Source organism: Canis lupus, chromosome 11 (assembly GCF_011100685.1).
Source record: "Canis lupus familiaris isolate Mischka breed German Shepherd chromosome 11, alternate assembly UU_Cfam_GSD_1.0, whole genome shotgun sequence".
Taxonomy (NCBI): domain Eukaryota; kingdom Metazoa; phylum Chordata; class Mammalia; order Carnivora; family Canidae; genus Canis; species Canis lupus.
This window is the reverse complement of record NC_049232.1, coordinates 53,303,962-53,321,312: the sequence shown is the minus strand read 5'-3', so window position 1 is coordinate 53,321,312 and position 17,351 is coordinate 53,303,962. Positions and strand designations below refer to the sequence as shown.

At 42.6% G+C, this 17,351-nt stretch overlaps 1 protein-coding gene across 8 annotated transcripts in view; it reads right to left on the bottom strand.

Moving 5' to 3' along the window:
• MELK (maternal embryonic leucine zipper kinase) overlaps nucleotides 1–17,037 on the bottom strand; it is a 96,619-nt gene extending 79,582 nt beyond the window's left edge. For 4 of the 8 annotated variants that reach the window (XM_038552827.1, XM_038552830.1, XM_038552834.1 and 1 more), the window contains exons 1-4: nucleotides 16,881–17,033; nucleotides 10,564–10,659; nucleotides 7,897–7,982; nucleotides 7,199–7,315 (exon numbers count right to left, since the gene is read on the bottom strand). In XM_038552827.1, coding sequence (XP_038408755.1) covers nucleotides 7,199–7,315; nucleotides 7,897–7,982; nucleotides 10,564–10,621 — 261 coding nt within the window. In that variant the 5' untranslated portion in view covers nucleotides 10,622–10,659; nucleotides 16,881–17,033. Of the gene's footprint in view, nucleotides 1–7,198; nucleotides 7,316–7,896; nucleotides 7,983–10,563; nucleotides 10,660–16,590 lie in introns of all 8 variants that reach the window. The other 4 variants (XM_038552828.1, XM_038552829.1, XM_038552833.1 and 1 more) reach the window with 4 other exon arrangements.
• Between the last annotated feature and the right edge of the window lie 314 nt (nucleotides 17,038–17,351).

The window sequence follows — 17,351 nt, the reverse complement described above, 5'->3', positions numbered from 1 at the left end:
TCCTGGGTGGCTCAGTCAGTTAAATATCTGCCTTTGGTTCAAGTCATGATCCCGGGGTCCTAGGATGCAGCCCCGCATGCGGCGCCTTTCTCAATGGGGAGTCTGTTTCTCCCTCTCCCTCTGACCCTCCCACCTGCTTGTATTCTTACTCCCACACTCTCTCTCAAATGAATAAATTAAAGAATCTTCAAAAAAATGTTTTTAAGGGCAGCCTGGGTGGCTCAGCAGTTTAGCACCGCCTTCAGCCCAGGGTGTGATCCTGGAGACCCGTGATCGAGTCCCATGTCGGGCTCCCTGCATGGAGCCTGCCTCTCCCTCTGCCTGTATCTGTGCCTCTCTCTCTCTGTGTGTCTCTCATGAATAAATAAATAAAATCTTTAAAAAATGTTTTTTTAAATACAATAAAATAAAATAGAATAAAATTCTACACAGCCACTTAAAAAAAAAAAAAAAAAAAAAAAGGAAGAGCTCTTCACAAACTGATATAAAACAAACTCCAGTGGTGCTTGGGTGGTTCAGTCAGTTAAGCCTCGGGCTCTTGGGGCACCTGGGTGGCTCAGTGGTTGAGCGTCTGCCTTTGGCTCAGGTCGTGATCCCAGAGTCCTGAGATTGAGTCCCGCATCAGGCTCCCCTCAGGGACCCTGCTTCTGCCTCTGCCTATGTCTCTGCCTCTGTTTCTCATGAATAAATAAATAAAATCTTCAAAAAAAAAAAAAAGGCATCGGACTCTTGATTTCAGCTCAGGTCATGATCTCAGGGTCCTGGCTCTGAGCCCCAAATCAGGCTCCTTGCTCAGCGGAGGTCTGCTTCTCCCTCTATGCTCACGCTCTCTCTTGCTCACTCTCTCTCAAGTAAATAAATAAAATCTTTAAGAAAAAATAAAGTGTCATTCACCTAAAAAAAATTTTTTTTTAATGTCATATGCTTAAAATGTGTGGGAGGGCATGGCAGAGTGGCTGGGTGGCTCAGTCAGTTAAGCGTCTGCCTTCAGCTCAGAACATGATCCCAGGGTCCTGGGATTGAGCCCCACATCAGGCTCCCTATTCGGTGGAGAGTCCGTTTCTCCCTTTTTCTCTCCCTCTGCTTCTCCCCCTGCTTGCTCTCTTTCAAATAAATAAATTTTTTAAAATGTTAAAAAATAAATAAATAAAACAATCTCCAGTATTAAGTGAAAATAGCAAGGGATAAAACAGTATACACTGATGTACTGACTTGTATGCTGAACAAAAGACACCAAACACAAAAATCTTCATAGGTAACATTAATCTAGTGACAAAAAATGAAACCATTAATCACTGAAAAGAGTAGTGGGCAGGTGGGATTATAGGGATTAACTTCAAAGGGTCAGGAAGGGGCGCCTGGGTGGCTCAGTGGTTGAGCATCTGCCTTTGGCTCAGGGCGTGATCCTAGAGTCCCAGGATTGAGTCCCACGTCAGGCTCCCTGCATGGAGCCTGCTTCTTTCTCTGCCTATGTCTCTGCCTCTCTCTGTGTCTCTGATGAATAACTAAATAAAATCTTTTTTTTTAATAAATAAAGTTCTACTTATTTAAATAATCTCTACACCCCGTGGAGGGCTTGAACTCACAACCTTAAGATCGAGAGTCACGTGGTATAATGAGTAAGCCAGCCAGATGCCTCAATAGTTAATTTTTAAAAATGCTATCCAGTAAGATTTACACAAAGAAAAGAGCCTATTTTATATTCTCAAATAAAGAAATGCAAAACAAAGTGAAATAAAAACATTAAAAACCTCTATGAATGTACATAAATGGTCTCCAAGCTAAAATATTAAGTGCCAGGGGAAAAAAGGTACAGAACATTATAGTAGGTGACCATTTGTGTGACAGAAACTAATATGTCACATGCATATTTATATATATTTATACATAAATATATGCAAACATATGTATACACACACAAGCATATAAGATATATGCAGGGGGATCTCTGGGTGGTGCAGTGGTTTGGCGCCTGCCTTTGGCCCAGGGCGCGATCCTGGAGATCCGGGATCGAATCCCACGTCAGGCTCCCGGTGCATGGAGCCTGCTTCTCCCTCTGCCTGTGTCTCTGCCTCTCTCTCTCTCTCACTGTGTGCCTATCATGAATAAATAAAAATTAAAAAAAAAAAAAAGATATATGCAGGGATTTAAGTACAATTGACCCTTGAACACATGGGTTAAGAGTGCCAACCACCCTGACAGTTGAAAATCTGCATATAATGTTTTTTTTATCTTAATTCCAATATAGTTAGCATAGTGTTTTATTAGTTTCAGGTGTACAATATAACGATTCAATAATTCAATACATTACTCGGTGCCCATCAGGACAAGTATACTTTTTTTTTTTTTTTTAAGATTTTATTTGGGGATCCCTGGATTTCTCAGTGGTTTAGAGCCTGCCTTTGGCCCAGGGCATGATCCTGGAGTCCTGGGATCAAGTCCCGCATCAGGCTCCCTGCATGGAACCTGTTTCTCCCTCTATCTGTGTCTACCTCTCTCTCGGTGTCTCTGATGAATAAATAAATTAAATATTTTCAAAAAATTGGTCTTGGATAAAAATCATCTTATTTATTCATGAGAAACTGAGAGAGAGAGAGAGAGAGAGAGAGAGAGAGAGAGAGAGAGAGAGAGACAAGGCAGAGGGAGAAGTAGGCTCCATGCAAGGATCCTGATGTGGGACTTGATCGGAGGACTCCGGGATCACCCTGAGCCAAAGGCAGATGCTCAACCCCTGAGCCACCCAGGCATCCCAGGAAAAGTATACTCTTAAACTCCTTTGCCTATTCCACCCATCCCCTCACCTACCTCCCTTCTGGTAACCATCAGTTTGTTCTCCATAGTTAAGAGTGTTTTTGGTTTGTCTCATTTTCTGTTCATTTGTCTCTTAAATTCCACATATGAGTGAAATCATATGGTATTTGTCTTTCTCTGACTTACTTCACTTAGCATACTACTCTCTAACTCCATCTATGTTGTAGCAAATGACAAGATTTCATTATATTTTATGGCTGAGTAATATTCCTCTGTGTGTGTGTATGTGTGTGTGTCTTCTTTATCCAATCATTTATCATCTTTAAAAAAAAAAAAAAAAGGGGGGGGGGGATCCCTGGGTGGCACAGCGGTTTGGTGCCTGCCTTTGGCCCAGGGCGCGATCCTGGAGATCCCGGATCGAATCCCACATCGGGCTCCCTGCATGGAGCCTGCTTCTCCCTCTGCCTGTGTCTCTGCCTCTCTCTCTCTCTCTCTCTCTCTCTCTCTCTGTGACTATCATGAATAAATAAATAAAATCTTTAAAAAAAAAATCATTTATCAATGCTGCTACCATAATTTGGCTATTATAATTAATGTTGCAATAAACATTGGAGTACATATATCTTTTCAAATTAGTGTTTTCATATTCTTTGGGTAATCAGTAGTGGAATTACTGATCATATGGTAATTCTATTTTTAATTTTTTGAAATCTGCATATAACTTTTGACCCTCCCCGAAGTTTAACTATAAACAGCCTACTGTTGACCAAAAGCCTTACCAATAACATAAACTGTCAATTAACACATCTTTTGTGTGTTTTGTGTATTATATACTGTATTCGTACAATAAAGTAAGCTAGAAAAAAAGAAAATCATAAGAAAAAGAAAATATAGGGATCCCTGGGTGGCGCAGCGGTTTGGCACCTGCCTTTGGCCCAGGGCGCGATCCTGGAGACCCGGGATCGAATCCCACGTCGGGCTCCCGGTGCATGGAGCCTGCTTCTCCCTCTGCCTGTGTCTCTGCCTCTCTCTCTCTCTCTCTCTCTCTCTGTGATTATCATAAATAAATAAAAATTTTAAAAAAAAATTTAAAAAAAAAAAAGAAAATATAGGGGCGCCTGAGTGGCTCAGTTGGCTGGGCATCTACCTTCTACTTGGGTCATGATCCCAGAATCCCAGGATCAGGCCCTCACATTAGACTCCCTTCTCAGCAGAGAGCCTGCTTCTCCCTCTCCCCCTGCTCCTGCTTGCTCTCACTCACTCTTTCATCACTCTCAAATAAATAAAATCTTTCAAGAAAATACATTTACAGTACTGCACTGCAAAAAAATCTGTGGGAGGGCGCCTGGGTGGCTCAGTGGTTGAGTGTCTGCCTTTGGCTCAGATCATGATCCCAGGACCAAGTCCAGCATCAGGTTCCCTGTAGGAAGCCTGCTTCTCTCCCTCTGCCTATGTCTCTGTTTCTCTGTGTCTCGAATGAATGAATGAATGAATGAATATAGATAGATGAATGAATGAATAAATAAATAAATAAATTGGTTGATTAATTAATTTTTTTTTTTTTTTTAGCAATCTGTGGAGGCTCCTGGGTGGCTCAGTCAGTGAAGCATCCCACTCTGCATTTCAGCTCAGGTCATGCTGGGTGTGGAGCCTGCTTAAGAATCTTCCTCTCCCTCTGCCTCTCCATGCCCCACCCCACCCTTTGAAGGAAGGAAGCAAGGAAGCAAGGAAGGAAGGAAGGAAGGGAAAGAAGGAATTTGTGTATAAATGGGCCCATGCAGTTCAAACCCATGTTGTTCAGGATTAACCGTACATGGAAAATCTATAAGAAACACAAGAAAAGTGACTGAGTCAGAGGAAAGGGAACTGGAGGACTGGGATATGGAAGAGAGAGTTTTCCTTTTATTATATATTCCTGGGGTGCCTAGGTGGCTCAGTTGGTTAAGCATCTGACTTTGACTCAGGTCAAGATCTCAGGGTCCTGGGATTATTCAACTAAGCCATGCAGGCACCCCAACATTACAAATTTTTAAATGTGCTTTCGAAACAGAGCTAATCTTTTTTTTTTAATTTTTATTTATTTATGATAGTCAGAGAGAGAGAGAGGCAGAGACATAGGCAGAGGGAGAAGCAGGCTCCATGCACCGGGAGCCCGACGTGGGATTCGATCCCGGGTCTCCAGGATCACGCCCTGGGCCAAAGGCAGGCGCTAAACCGCTGTGCCACCCAGGGATCCCTCGAAACAGAGCTAATCTATAAAAATGATATACAGTTACAAATTAACTGGCTGAGACTAAAGAAAATGAAACAAGAGATGAATGATGGAAGTTCTAAAGACTTTACATTTTGGGCCAAAAAGGACAGCTAAAATTTGAAAGGTCTGATTCATTTAACACATGTATTGAAGAAGACTACCTATGGACTGTGAGTTGAACTGTGTCCCCCAAAAAGATATGTGTAAGACCTAACATCTGGTACCAATGAACATAACCTTATTTAGATCTTCGTATATGTGGGATGCCTGGGTGGCTGAGCGGTTGAGTGTCTGCCTTTGGCTCAGGGCGTGATACTGAAGAACCAGGATCGAGTCTCCCATTGGTCTCCCTGCATGGAGCCTACTTCTGTCTGTGTCTCTGCCTGTGTGTGTGTGTGTATCTCATGAATAAGAGAAATAAAAGAAAATCTTTTAAAAAATGATCTTTGTAGATGTAATCAAGTCCAGATGAAGTTGTACTGGATCAGAGTGGACCCTAATTCAAGACTATGATATTACATGAAGATGGAAATTTGGACAAAGACACAGACACACAGATAAGAATATGTCATTTAGGGCAGCCCAGGTGGCTTAGCGGTTTAGTGCCACCGTCAGCCCGGGCTGTGATCCTGGAGACCTGGGATTGAGTCCCACATCAGGTTCCCTACGTGGAGCCTGTTTCTCCCTCTGCCTCTGTCTCTACCTCTCTCTCTCTCTCTCTCTCTCTCTCTCAGGTTCCCTACGTGGAGCCTGTTTCTCCCTCTGCCTCTGTCTCTACCTCTCTCTCTCTCTCTCTCTCTCTCTCTATCTCAAATAAATAAATAAATAAATAAATAAATAAATAAATAAATAAATCAGTCAGTCAGTCAGTCATTGAGAGACAGAGATAGAGACGGGAGTGCTACAAGCTAAGGAATGAGAGACTATCAATAACTGTCAGAAACTAGGTAGGAAGCACGGAACAGAGTCTCCAGAAGAAACCAACTTTACCCACACCTTGATTTCAGACTTCTAGCTTCCAGAAGTGAGATAATAAATTTTTCTGTTGTTTAAAAAAAAAAAAAAAATTTTCTGTTGTTTTAAACCACCAAGTTTAAAAAAATAAATAAATAAACCACCAAGTTTGTGGTAGTTTGTTCTGGCAGCTCTAGACTAATATGCCATATAAAACTGGAGTGGATCCTTCCCTCTAGGAACAAATTCTAACATTCTGTTCATTAATCCTAATCCCATTAGGAGTGTCTTAAAGGGATGCCTGAGTGGCTCAGTGGTTGAACATCTGCCTTTGGCTCAGGGTGTGATCCCAGGGGTCTCGGGATCAAGTCCCACATCGAGCTTCCTGTGGGGAGCTGCTTCTCCCTCTGCCTATGTCTTAGCTTCTCTCTATGTCTCTCATGAATAAATAGATGAAATCTTAAAAAAAAAAAAAAGTGTCTTAGAAAGTGTGCGTTTACAATGAATTTCCAACTTATATATGTCTACTCAATCTAAATTATTATAGACAGAACTCAAACACATAAGCCACTTAATATTTATTATAATCTTTCAAGTGAAACACACTTTTCACTTAACTATTGATAGAGTATACAGAAATGGTCTGAATATTTGATTTCCCCCAAAATTGATATGGCGAAATCCTAACCCCCAAAAGATAATGGTACTAGGAGGTGGAGCCTTTGGGAAGTGTCTGGGATATGAGGGTGAAGCTCTCCTTAATGGAATTAATGCTCTTATAAATGAGATTCCAGGGATCCCTGGGTGGCGCAGCGGTTTGGCGCCTGCCTTTGACCTAGGGCGCGATCCTGGAGACCCAGGATCGAATCCCACGTCAGGCTCCCGGTGCATGGAACCTGCTTCTCCCTCTGTCTGTGTCTCTGCCTCTCTCTCTCTCTCTCACTGTGTGCCTATCATAAAAAAAAAAAAAAAAGAAAAGAAAAGAAAAGAAATGAGATTCCAGAGAGATCCCTCGGCCCCTCTACCATGAAGGACACAGCAAGAAGGCACCAGCCATCAACCAGAAGGGTCCTCACTTGACCATGCCAGCGCCTTGATCTTGGAATCCCCAGCCTCCAGAACTGTAAAAAATAAACTTCTATTGCTCCTAGGCTCCGCAGCCTGTGATATTTGTTATAGCAGCCCAGTGGACTAAGACGGAGACCAAATACGTTTAGGTCTCTAGACCATACTACTAACCTCAAGAACCATGAATATTTTGTTGGCTGTCTCTAGCACGTGGTAGAGTTGACATATATGCTGATGTCGCAGGTTCTTCAAAGCCTCAATCTCCGTTTTGATCCGAGGCAAATCACTCTGTGACAAAACACATTACATGAACAATAAACCTATTTGGGAAGTGCACCAAGCATTGAGAGCAACAACTTTATTGCTGAGTAGCAAAAGCAACCAATGGCCTCAAAACAAACTGTTCAAAAGTACACAAGGATATAACAAAAATTATCTGTATGGATATTTAAAAAAAGCCTTGAAGGTTTTATGAAACCCTCTTTTATGAACTCTTTTATGAAAGAGTAATTTGATGTGGGTCAGTAGTACAAGGTCCAGAAAAATCAAAACAATCTCAGACTCCCTTAGAGGGTTAGCATTCCAAGCAAGGAAAATAACAGAGACACACCTGTGCTGCCATTTAAGCCATATCAGTGTCCCTTAGAAGCATGTGGAGCTAAAAACTGGTGATGTGAGTGAAAAACACACAGGTCTTCACTGTCTCCATCTTTCAACTTTTCCATGGGACAATTTTAAAAACAAGCCAAAAAAGAGAAAACTATAGAAAAAGTATTCTCATAAAAGTAGTAACCAGAACATTTGAGCAAATTCAGGTTTGAATTTACAAAACTAATCTATACATATTTTGAAAATAATTTTAAACTTACCCCTAGTGCATTTTTATCCATGATTTTTATAGCTACCATTTCTCCAGTAAGGATGTGGCAGGCAAGTTTGACCTTTGCAAAGCCACCTGAATATAAGAAAACGTATTATGAAGAGATAAGTAAGAGTAACCTAAAATCATCATCAGAGCAACCCAAGGACTCAGGCACAAATACCTTTCCACATGCTTTTACTTTTTTTAAGATTTTAAGTAATCTCTATACCCAACGAGAGACTAAAACTTACAATCCTGAGATCAAGAGTTTCACACTCCAGCTGAGTCAGACAGGCACCCCTGCCATTTGCCTTTTTTTTTTTTTCCGCCATATGCTTTTAAGAAGCTCTATCAATCCATATCCTCCTGGAAATTTGTGGTTCTTTCTTCCTATTGCTTCTAAAGTGCTAGCCATGACCCTAACCTCTCCTCATTCAATATCTAGATGAAGATTTTTTTTACCATGATAGTATCTTTAACTTTATTTATTTATTTTTAATTTATTTATTCATGAGAGACACAGAAACAGAGAGGCAGAGACATAGGCAGAGAGGGAGAAGCAGACTCCATGCAGGGAGTCCGATGGGGGGTCTTGATCCCAGAACTCCAGGATCACGTCCTGAGCCGAAAGCCACCCAGGCATCCCATATCTTTAACTTCAGATTGAAGAAACAGGAAACCAATTCACTACTTAGAAATCTGCTTCATAATTAACATTGCAATTAAATTTGCTTTATAATTGGGGATCACCGGGTGGCTCCATGGTTTGGCAGCTGCCTTCGGCCTGGGGTGTGATCCTGGCGTCCCAGGATCGAGTCCCGCATCCCGCCATCAGGAACCCTGCATGGAGCCTGCTTCTCCCTCTGCCTGTGTCTCTCTCTCTGTCTCTCTCTCTCTGTCTCTCATGAATGAATAAATAAAAATCTTTAAAAAAATTTTTTTGCTTTATAATTTACACCACTAGAATATAAAGTTGCTGAGAAAAAGACAGTAGGAAACATCCACTCAGTTTTCGTTTTTGTTTTCCACTCAGTTCTAAAACTGGATCAGAAGCAGGATATTGTTTCAAAACTGTATCAAAAGGTAGATAAATGTCCACACATCAGTATCTAAAAGAAATTGCCAACTTAACATTTCTAAAAAGAAGCTATGGTCTTCCCCATCTCAGTAAATGGCAACTCAACATTTCCCAAAAATCTTGAGCCCTTCTCCTTTATCTCACACTCCATATCCAACCCATCAACAAATCCCATTGATTCTGGGGCACCTGGGTGGCTCAGTAGTTAAGCGTCTGCCCTGGGCTTAGGTTGTGATCCCGGGGTCCTGGGATGGAGTTCTGCATGGGCTCCCCGCAGGGAGCCTGCTTCTCCCTCTGCCCATGTCTCTGCCTCTCTCTGTCTTTCATGAATAAATAAAATCTTTAAAAACAAAAACAGGGCAGCCCCAGTGACACAGCGGTTTAGTGCCTCCTGCAGCCCAGGGTGTGATCCTGGAGACCGGGGATCGAGTCCCATGTCGGGCTCCCTGCATGGAGCCTGCTTCTCCCACTGCCTGTGTCTCTGCCTCTCTCTCTCTCTCTCTCTCTCTCTCTCTCTCTGTCTCTCTGCGTGTGTGTCTCTCATGAATAAATAAATAAATAAAATCTTAAAATAAATAAATAAATAAAAATTAAAAAACAAAACGAAAACAAAGGGATGCCTGGGTGGCTCAGCTGTTGAACGTCCTCCCTGGGCTCAAGTCGTGTTCCCAGGGTCCCAGGATCAAGTCCCACATCGGGCTCTCCACAGAGAGCCTGCTTCTCCCTCTGCCTGTGTCTCTGTCTCTCTGTGTGTGTCTCTCATGAATAAATAAATAAAATTTGAAAAAATAAAAACAAAAACAAATCCCATTGGTTCTGTCTTCAAAACATATCAGTTGTTACCTTGGGGGAAAAGAAGCAGGTACTGACTGGAAAAGTTCTGTCTTGATCTGAACAGGGAACATATACATAAAACTCCATGGAGATGAGTGTACTTTGCATATTGTATTGTGTTGTACCTCAATAAGTTAAAATACACAGACACGTACAGAATCCCATTCACTATATTCACTGCTATCACCCTCATTCAAGTCACCATTATCTCCCGTATCACTCACCTGAATCATTGCAATAACCACCTAACACCTCTCTGCTTCTGCTCCTGCCTTTCCCAGCCCAAGTTTTTCACAACTAAGCAGCCAGAGTGATCCTTAAAAACAAAGGTCAGATAGATCACTCCTTGGCTCAAAACTCTCTAGTGACTTTCATTCTAAATGAAATGACCTATAAGGCCTCTCCTACTACTCCCCTCTTTCTTTTTTTTTCTTTTCTTTTTTTAAATATCTTATTTATTTATTCATGAGAGACACAGAGAGAGGCAGAGACACAGGCAGAGGGAGAAGCAGGCTCCCTGTGGGGAGCCCATGCGGGGATTCAATCCCAGGACCCCAGGATCACAACCTAAGCCAAAGACAGACTCTCTCAATCACTAAGCCAGCCAGGTGCCCCTACTCTCCTCTCTCTTGTTCCACTTTTTCTTTCTAAAGTAGGTTGAAGAATTTTAAAATTAAACTGAAAAGCTCATGACTTCCCAAATACACTATATTCTCAAACAGTTGATCTGTCCTCTGCTTCCAAGAAAAAAAAAAAAATTACCTGTCCCAATAGTTTCATATAATTCATAGTATTTGAGAAGTTCATCATAATCTTTCATAGTCCTCCTGGAGGTTTATACAAAATTACAAAAAGAACCTATAAGACAGAAATAGTACATGATCAAAAAATGAACTACTATGAGATTATCTCCTCCACTCTCATAAGTGCACATATAAATATGTCACAGACATATAAATGATACCAAAAAAACTGATTAGCTATATGGTTAAAAAAAAAAAAAAAAAAAAAACTGGATCCCTATCTCCTACCATATGTAAAAGTCAACTTCAGATCCAGGAAAGACTTATATTTGAAAGATAAACCTTTAAAAAAATTTAAAGAATAAAAAAATACATTAAACATTAAAATTAAGAACTTTTACATGTCTAAAGATATCCTTAAAAAAAAGAAAACCATAAATGTGAGAAATATTTGTAACATTTATAAACCATGGATTTTTATCCAGAATATACTATATAAAATATAGAGACAACCCAAAAGAAAAAAGCAAATGAAATTAAAAGGCATTTCATAAAGAAACACAAGTTACCAATAAAAAAATGTTCAATTTTATTAGTCATCAGGGAAATGCAAATTAAGATTTCAATGATATACAATTTTAAGAAACATACAATGAGTTACATATTTTATTACTATGCTCCACAACTTATATGTGTTACATACACAGTTGATTCTTGAACAATGCAGGAGTTAAGGGCATTGGACTCCCTTGCACAGTCAAAAATCCACATAGAACTTTTGACTCCCCCAAAACTTAACAGCCTACTGTTGACAGGAAGCCTCATCAATAACATAGTCAATTAACACTTATTTTATATCCTATATGTATTATATACTTAATTCTTACAATAAAGTAAGCTAGAGAAGAAATGTTATTAAGAAAATTATAGGGAATCCCTGGGTGGCGCAGCGGTTTGGCGCCTGCCTTTGGCCCAGGGCGCGATCCTGGAGACCCGGGATCGAATCCCACGTCGGGCTCCCGGTGCATGGAGCCTGCTTCTCCCTCTGCCTATGTCTCTGCCTCTCTCTCTCTCTCTGTGTGACTATCATAAATAAATAAAAAATTTTTAAAAAAAAGATAAAATATAAAAAAAGATAAAATATATATATGCATATACATATAAGTTAGTTGTAAAAAGATCTTAGGAAAAAAATTTAAAAATAAAAAGGTCTTAGGTAGATCTGGTTTGATTTTTGTCAGTTTTAAAATTAAGTAGAATTACAAAAAATCATGGGGATGGAGACACCTGGGTGGCTCAGTGTTTGGGTGTTGCCTTCGGCTCAGGGCACAGTCCTGGGGTCCCAGGATCGAGTCCCGTGTCAGGCTCCCTGCACGGAGCCTGCTTCCCCCTCTGCCTATGTTTCTGCCTCTCTCTCTCTCTCTCTGTGTCTCTCATGAATAAATAAATAAAATCTTAAAAAAAAAAAAATCATGGGGATGAGTAGGGCCCTGTTGTGTACATGATACATAAGATCACACAGCTTATGTATCAGCTTTATCTTATTTGTGGAGGATATGCTGTTTAACTAGAGATTAGCAGTATATAGGGCAGAAGTGCTAGTGCAATCACTGTCAACCCTGATTTTCTTTTATTCACTTATCATACAGATGTGTTTACTGAACACCTACAATGTATCAGACCTGCATTTTACACTAACTCTAAAACAGAGAAGAAATGCAGTCCCTACCCTCATGAATCTTACATTCTAGCAGAGAAGACAAAAAGCAAATAAACAGATAATACATAATTAAAAGCTATCATAAATACTGGGAAAGAAATAGGCAATAGTGGTCAGAATGGGTTGCTGAGAAAATACTGTTTAAGCCAAGATCCAATTTAAAGGTTGAAAAGTGAGAAAAAGAAAATCAACCTCAGGTAATGAAATTGGAGGAACTGTTAAAATGATAATGATCCTGGGGCACCTGGGTGGCTCAGCAGTTGGGCATCTGCCTTTGGCTCAGGTCGTGATCCCGGGGTCCTGGGATCGAGTCCCATGTGGCTCTCCACGGGGAGCCTGCTTCTCCCCCTGCCTATGTCTCTGCCTCTCTCTCTGTGTCTCTTATAAACAAATAAAATATTTTTTGAAAAATGATAATGATCCTTACTTAGACTCACCACTATTTTCTCACCAATATCCTCCCACCTCCTGCTTCCTTAAGACACCCACCTGCTGAACGGCCACAGCTTTTTGACAGTATTCATTCTAAAACTGGTCCTTGCTTCCCTAATCCTTTCTTAAAATCACCAGCACAAGCTCAAATCCTATAAGCCCCTTTTCGGTTCCTAGGGAGTATTATTTCTTAATGGTCTTTGTTCAGTAGGCCTCAACAGAAGTTGTGAACCCATAAAGGAGAGGAAGGATATTCTAAAAAGAGGGAATTTAGGTGCAAAGATCCCAAGGGAAAAAAGTCAACATGTACTGAACTAAAACTGCTTTTAGAGGTACCATCAACTGGAAATGCAGATTTGAAGCTGAGACAACAGATGAGCCACATGGAAAAAAAGAATATTGGTGTTCTCTCTCTCTCTCATATTACACACAAAATCAATTATAGTTTGTATAAAGACTTAAAAGTGAAAGACAAATCTTTAAAATGTAGACAGCTAAAGTCTTGCCCATACCAGGCCTATAGCCAGGAGTGGAAAAAGGCAGAAAGGAAAAAGAAAAGAAAGAATTAGAAGAATATAGTTTCATGGAAGCCAAGAAAGAAGAAAAAAGTAAAACGAGTAAAAGAAAGTTTCTAGGGAGTAGATTTCTAAAGTTTTCTAAAAGTGTTCATACATAGGTCAAGTCCTACAGCTTGAGTCTCAGTACTGCAAAGTGGAGCTTTCTTTATGGATAGACATGAGGTGAAAGATCTGTGAACCCACACAGGAATGGCTCCTCTAAGACGCTCTCCTTCCCAGAGGCTAGTGTGGAAGGACAGGACTGGGGGATTTCAACCTTGGGAAGAGAGGCCCCAACACCCCTTAGAAAGCCAAGCAGGAAGCAGGAAGCCCAGGCAAGTGAAGGTCACTGAGTCAGGCACAAATAATCTCCCATATAATCCAGCACAGCATATCAGGACCCTAGAGTTCACAAAGGAGTTTGAGGCCAATACCTGGGTAGTAACGAAATTCTCCTTTGCCCAACCTGACCCCTGTGCACAGATCTCCCCTGGTGACCTAGCAGCGGACTAGCTATGGCAAAACAGGCCAGGATCCTCAGACCCCATTCTCTCTAACATTTTGAAAAATTAAGTGAGTACATGCATATCCAATTGGGGCTTCGGAAGCGAAGTTCCAGGTGGAAAGGGCAAAGCTCATACATCTTGATCACTGACTCTCAGTAGTAGAAGTCTGGTATTAGTGCTCATTTCTAGAAACCTGACAGTCTCCCTTCACCCACAGGCAGAGTTCTAGCAAAGCCGCCACAAAATGATGAGTGGCCAGCACCATGTTCACTCTGTTCCTCATCCGGTCTCATCCAGAATTGAGTAGCCAGCACATTACAAAGCCTTAAAAACGGTCATGACTTTGGAAGATCTAAAATGCAAGTTCCACTTCAGGAGTGCAGGGAGTTGGGACGCCTGGGTGGCCCAGTGGTTGAGCATCTGCGTTTGGCTCAGGTCGTGATCCCGGGGTCCTGGGATGGAGTCCCACATCGGGCTCTACACAGAGATCCTGCTTCTTCCTCTGCGTCCTCTGCCTGTGTCTCTGCCTCTGTGTGTGTGTGTCTCTCATGAATGAATAAATAAAACTTTTTAAAAAAGGAGTGCAGTGAGTTTATTTAAAGAAAAAAAAAAGACAAAGTAAAAGGAGAGATCCTGAGTACAGTGAGGATGAGGTATCATCTTAAATTGAGGTAGAGAAAAAAACTGAATCTGAATGAAATAATCAAAAGCGCAAGAGCTACAAACAATATTTTTTCAAATATTCTCTTAAATCTCCTTTTAAAATGCTTAAAGCTGGGCAGCCCGGGTGGTTCAGTGGTTTAGCGCCGCCTTCAGCCCAGGGCCTGATCCTGGAGACCCGGGATTGAGTCCCACATTGGGCTCCCTGCATGGAGCCTGCTTCTCCCTCTGCCTGTGTCTGTCTGTCTCTCTCTCTCTCATGAATAAATAAATAAAATCTTTTTAAAAAGTAGGCTATCCAAAAAAAAAAGTAGGCTATCAGGTTCATTAGAGAGCAAAGCCCCAGCTTAGGCAGTATTGGGGTATTGGGGTATTCAGAACACAGAGGCTAAAGAGGAAACACAAAAAGACATTTCAAAGCTTAAAAACCATGAGATGGAAATTGACAGAGGCCTCGCAAAATATAAGAATCCTAATTGCCAAGTGCACATGTTTAAATTCCATGCAAAAGATTGAACTCTGTTGACACATTCAAAAGGAGACAACCTTTTGTATGACCTTGGAATTCACTTCCCCAGATGAGAGATATAAGAATTCACAATTAACACAAATGAGTTTTGAACTTCCAGGTCACAGCCCCAAGTCAACTAGCAAAGATCAACTTACGCCAATATAAGACAAGCACCTTTTCTTTCTCTTGCTTCTCTTTATCTACATCCCCCCCCCCCATCCTCAAATTACACCATATTTTTGGACGAGTAATACAAATGTGGGCCTCAATCAAATCTACTGAATCCAGTAACCATCGTTTTTGCTACTGTAGAAAGTTTGCATTGCAAACTGGTACAAATGACAGCAGATTTTACTTGGCTTTTGTGGAGCTAGTTCTAAATATTCTTAAGTGCTCTGTTTATCCTCTAGACTTTGGAAGTATAGAACATAGGAAGGATGGGGCTGGAGTAACCTAACTGTGTAGCTGCTTAAAAAAGATATTGAGGGCAGCCCGGGGGGCCTAGCAGTTTAGTGCTGCCTTCCACCCAGGGCTTGATCCTGGAGACCTGGGATTGACTCCCACATCAGGCTCCCTCTGCCTGTGTCTCTGCCTCTCTCTCTCTCTCTCTCTCGAATAAATAAATAAAATCTTAAAAAAAAAAAAAAAAAGATATATGATCATTGTGGAAGGCAGCCTCTCCACTGTGGATAATGTTGAAGAAAACTAGGCCCCACTTAGATACCTGAATGTCGTTCTCAGTGTGACCATATAGAAGAATTGGAGGCATATACATTTAGTATCTTGAACTTCTCTGGGGCAACTGCTTAGGTAACAAAAGGTTTATCACCAAATTTTATAGAAGGGCAACAAATTGGAGGCAATTTCTTACTAATGATATTATCCGGGCTATGCTATTACCTGCGGGGTAATACATTTACCTCATCGATGAGCTTGGTTAAGATACTATGCTGAGGATATTTCAAATAAGAAGTAGAATACCGAATGGTATATAATGTGGCCTTGTAATTGATACATTTAATTAACATCCTGTCCTTCTGCCTCACAGAGGATTCTAGGAGCACCAACGAAGAGGCATTCATTCCTAAAGGCGTTAAGAGATTCATCTGCTCATCTGGCTGGTCCACAGTAGATAAGAAAGGCAGATCCGCTGGTGAAACAAGCCCAGTGATGATGCAGTAAGGGACTTTCTGATTTCTCCCCAAACATGGGAAGCAGAAACCAAAACATGAACAAGAAAGTTGGGGCACACTGACTTCCAAGCAAAACTCCAGGGACCTCTCAAACCCGCCGCCACTCCCCCCCCCCCCCCCCCCCCCCGGCCCCATCCCACTACCAAACAGAAACATCAGAGGTGAGGTTCAGGAACAATTACTCATCCTAGGTGCTATAGGACTGATCGCTTTCTTGGGATGCTCTCCTTTGGGAGTGTCCCTTTTTCCCGCTGGTTTCTTGGGGGTACTGCTCCTTTTACTGCTTTGGCAGTCAGGGCATGTCCCTTTTAGCGTGAGCCTTCTTAAGCCACTACTTCGGGACAGTGAAGGGGGAAGAAGGATCCGGACTCTGAAAAGGGGGCGGTAACAACATAACACGTTTCCTCTTGAACTGCACTGCCCCAGTGCACTGCGCTGTAAGAACAGAAATAACTTGGAACCCTTACCCTTCCTTCACCTTCTTCCGCGGAGACAGGGTCACGGACACGTGTAATGTGGGAACTCACGACTCTCCAAGTCCCCTTAGTGGCAAACGCTTTGCCTGCGCCTCATCAATAACTCCGAGTTAGAGACGATCATTATCCCCACTTACAGAGGAGAAAACCGGGGGTCGGGAAGCCCGACTAGATCATCCGGGAAGTGGGCTCGCAAGGTGGGGCTCCGGAGAAATCCTCCAGGTCCCCCGCGCCGCGTTACAGCCGGGACCCCGGCCCTCACCCACGGCGGAGACACTGACCTGAGAGGGGCGGAGGACCGGGAGGGGCGGGGCCGGGCAGAAGCACACCGGAGCGGGCCAGCGGTCCCGAGCCGAGAAGCAAGCGCCCAGAGCCCCTGGGAAGCTTTGGAATTGCCGGGTTCCGGCCGCTTCCGCCCGCCAAGGAAATCAAACCTTCCCGGACCGGAAGGGGCGGGGCGCGCGGGGGCGCGCGGGGGGCGGGGCCGGGCGCGGCGGGAGCGCGCAGTGGCGCTCCGACAGGCCCCGCGCCCCCCGGAAGGGCTGGGCCTGGGAGGGCACCGCAGAGCGGGTCTGGGCCTCCCGAGGCCCCACAACGTAAGGGCCTCGGTTTTCCGTCTGGGTGCGCCTTCACCGGAGGGCATGGAAGGTTCTCCAGGGCGGTGGACGTACAAAGTCTCCACGTTAATCAGCCTGCTCACGCCCTGCTTCCTAGAATCCGTCTACAGGGCAGCGGTTTAGCGCCGCCTTCCG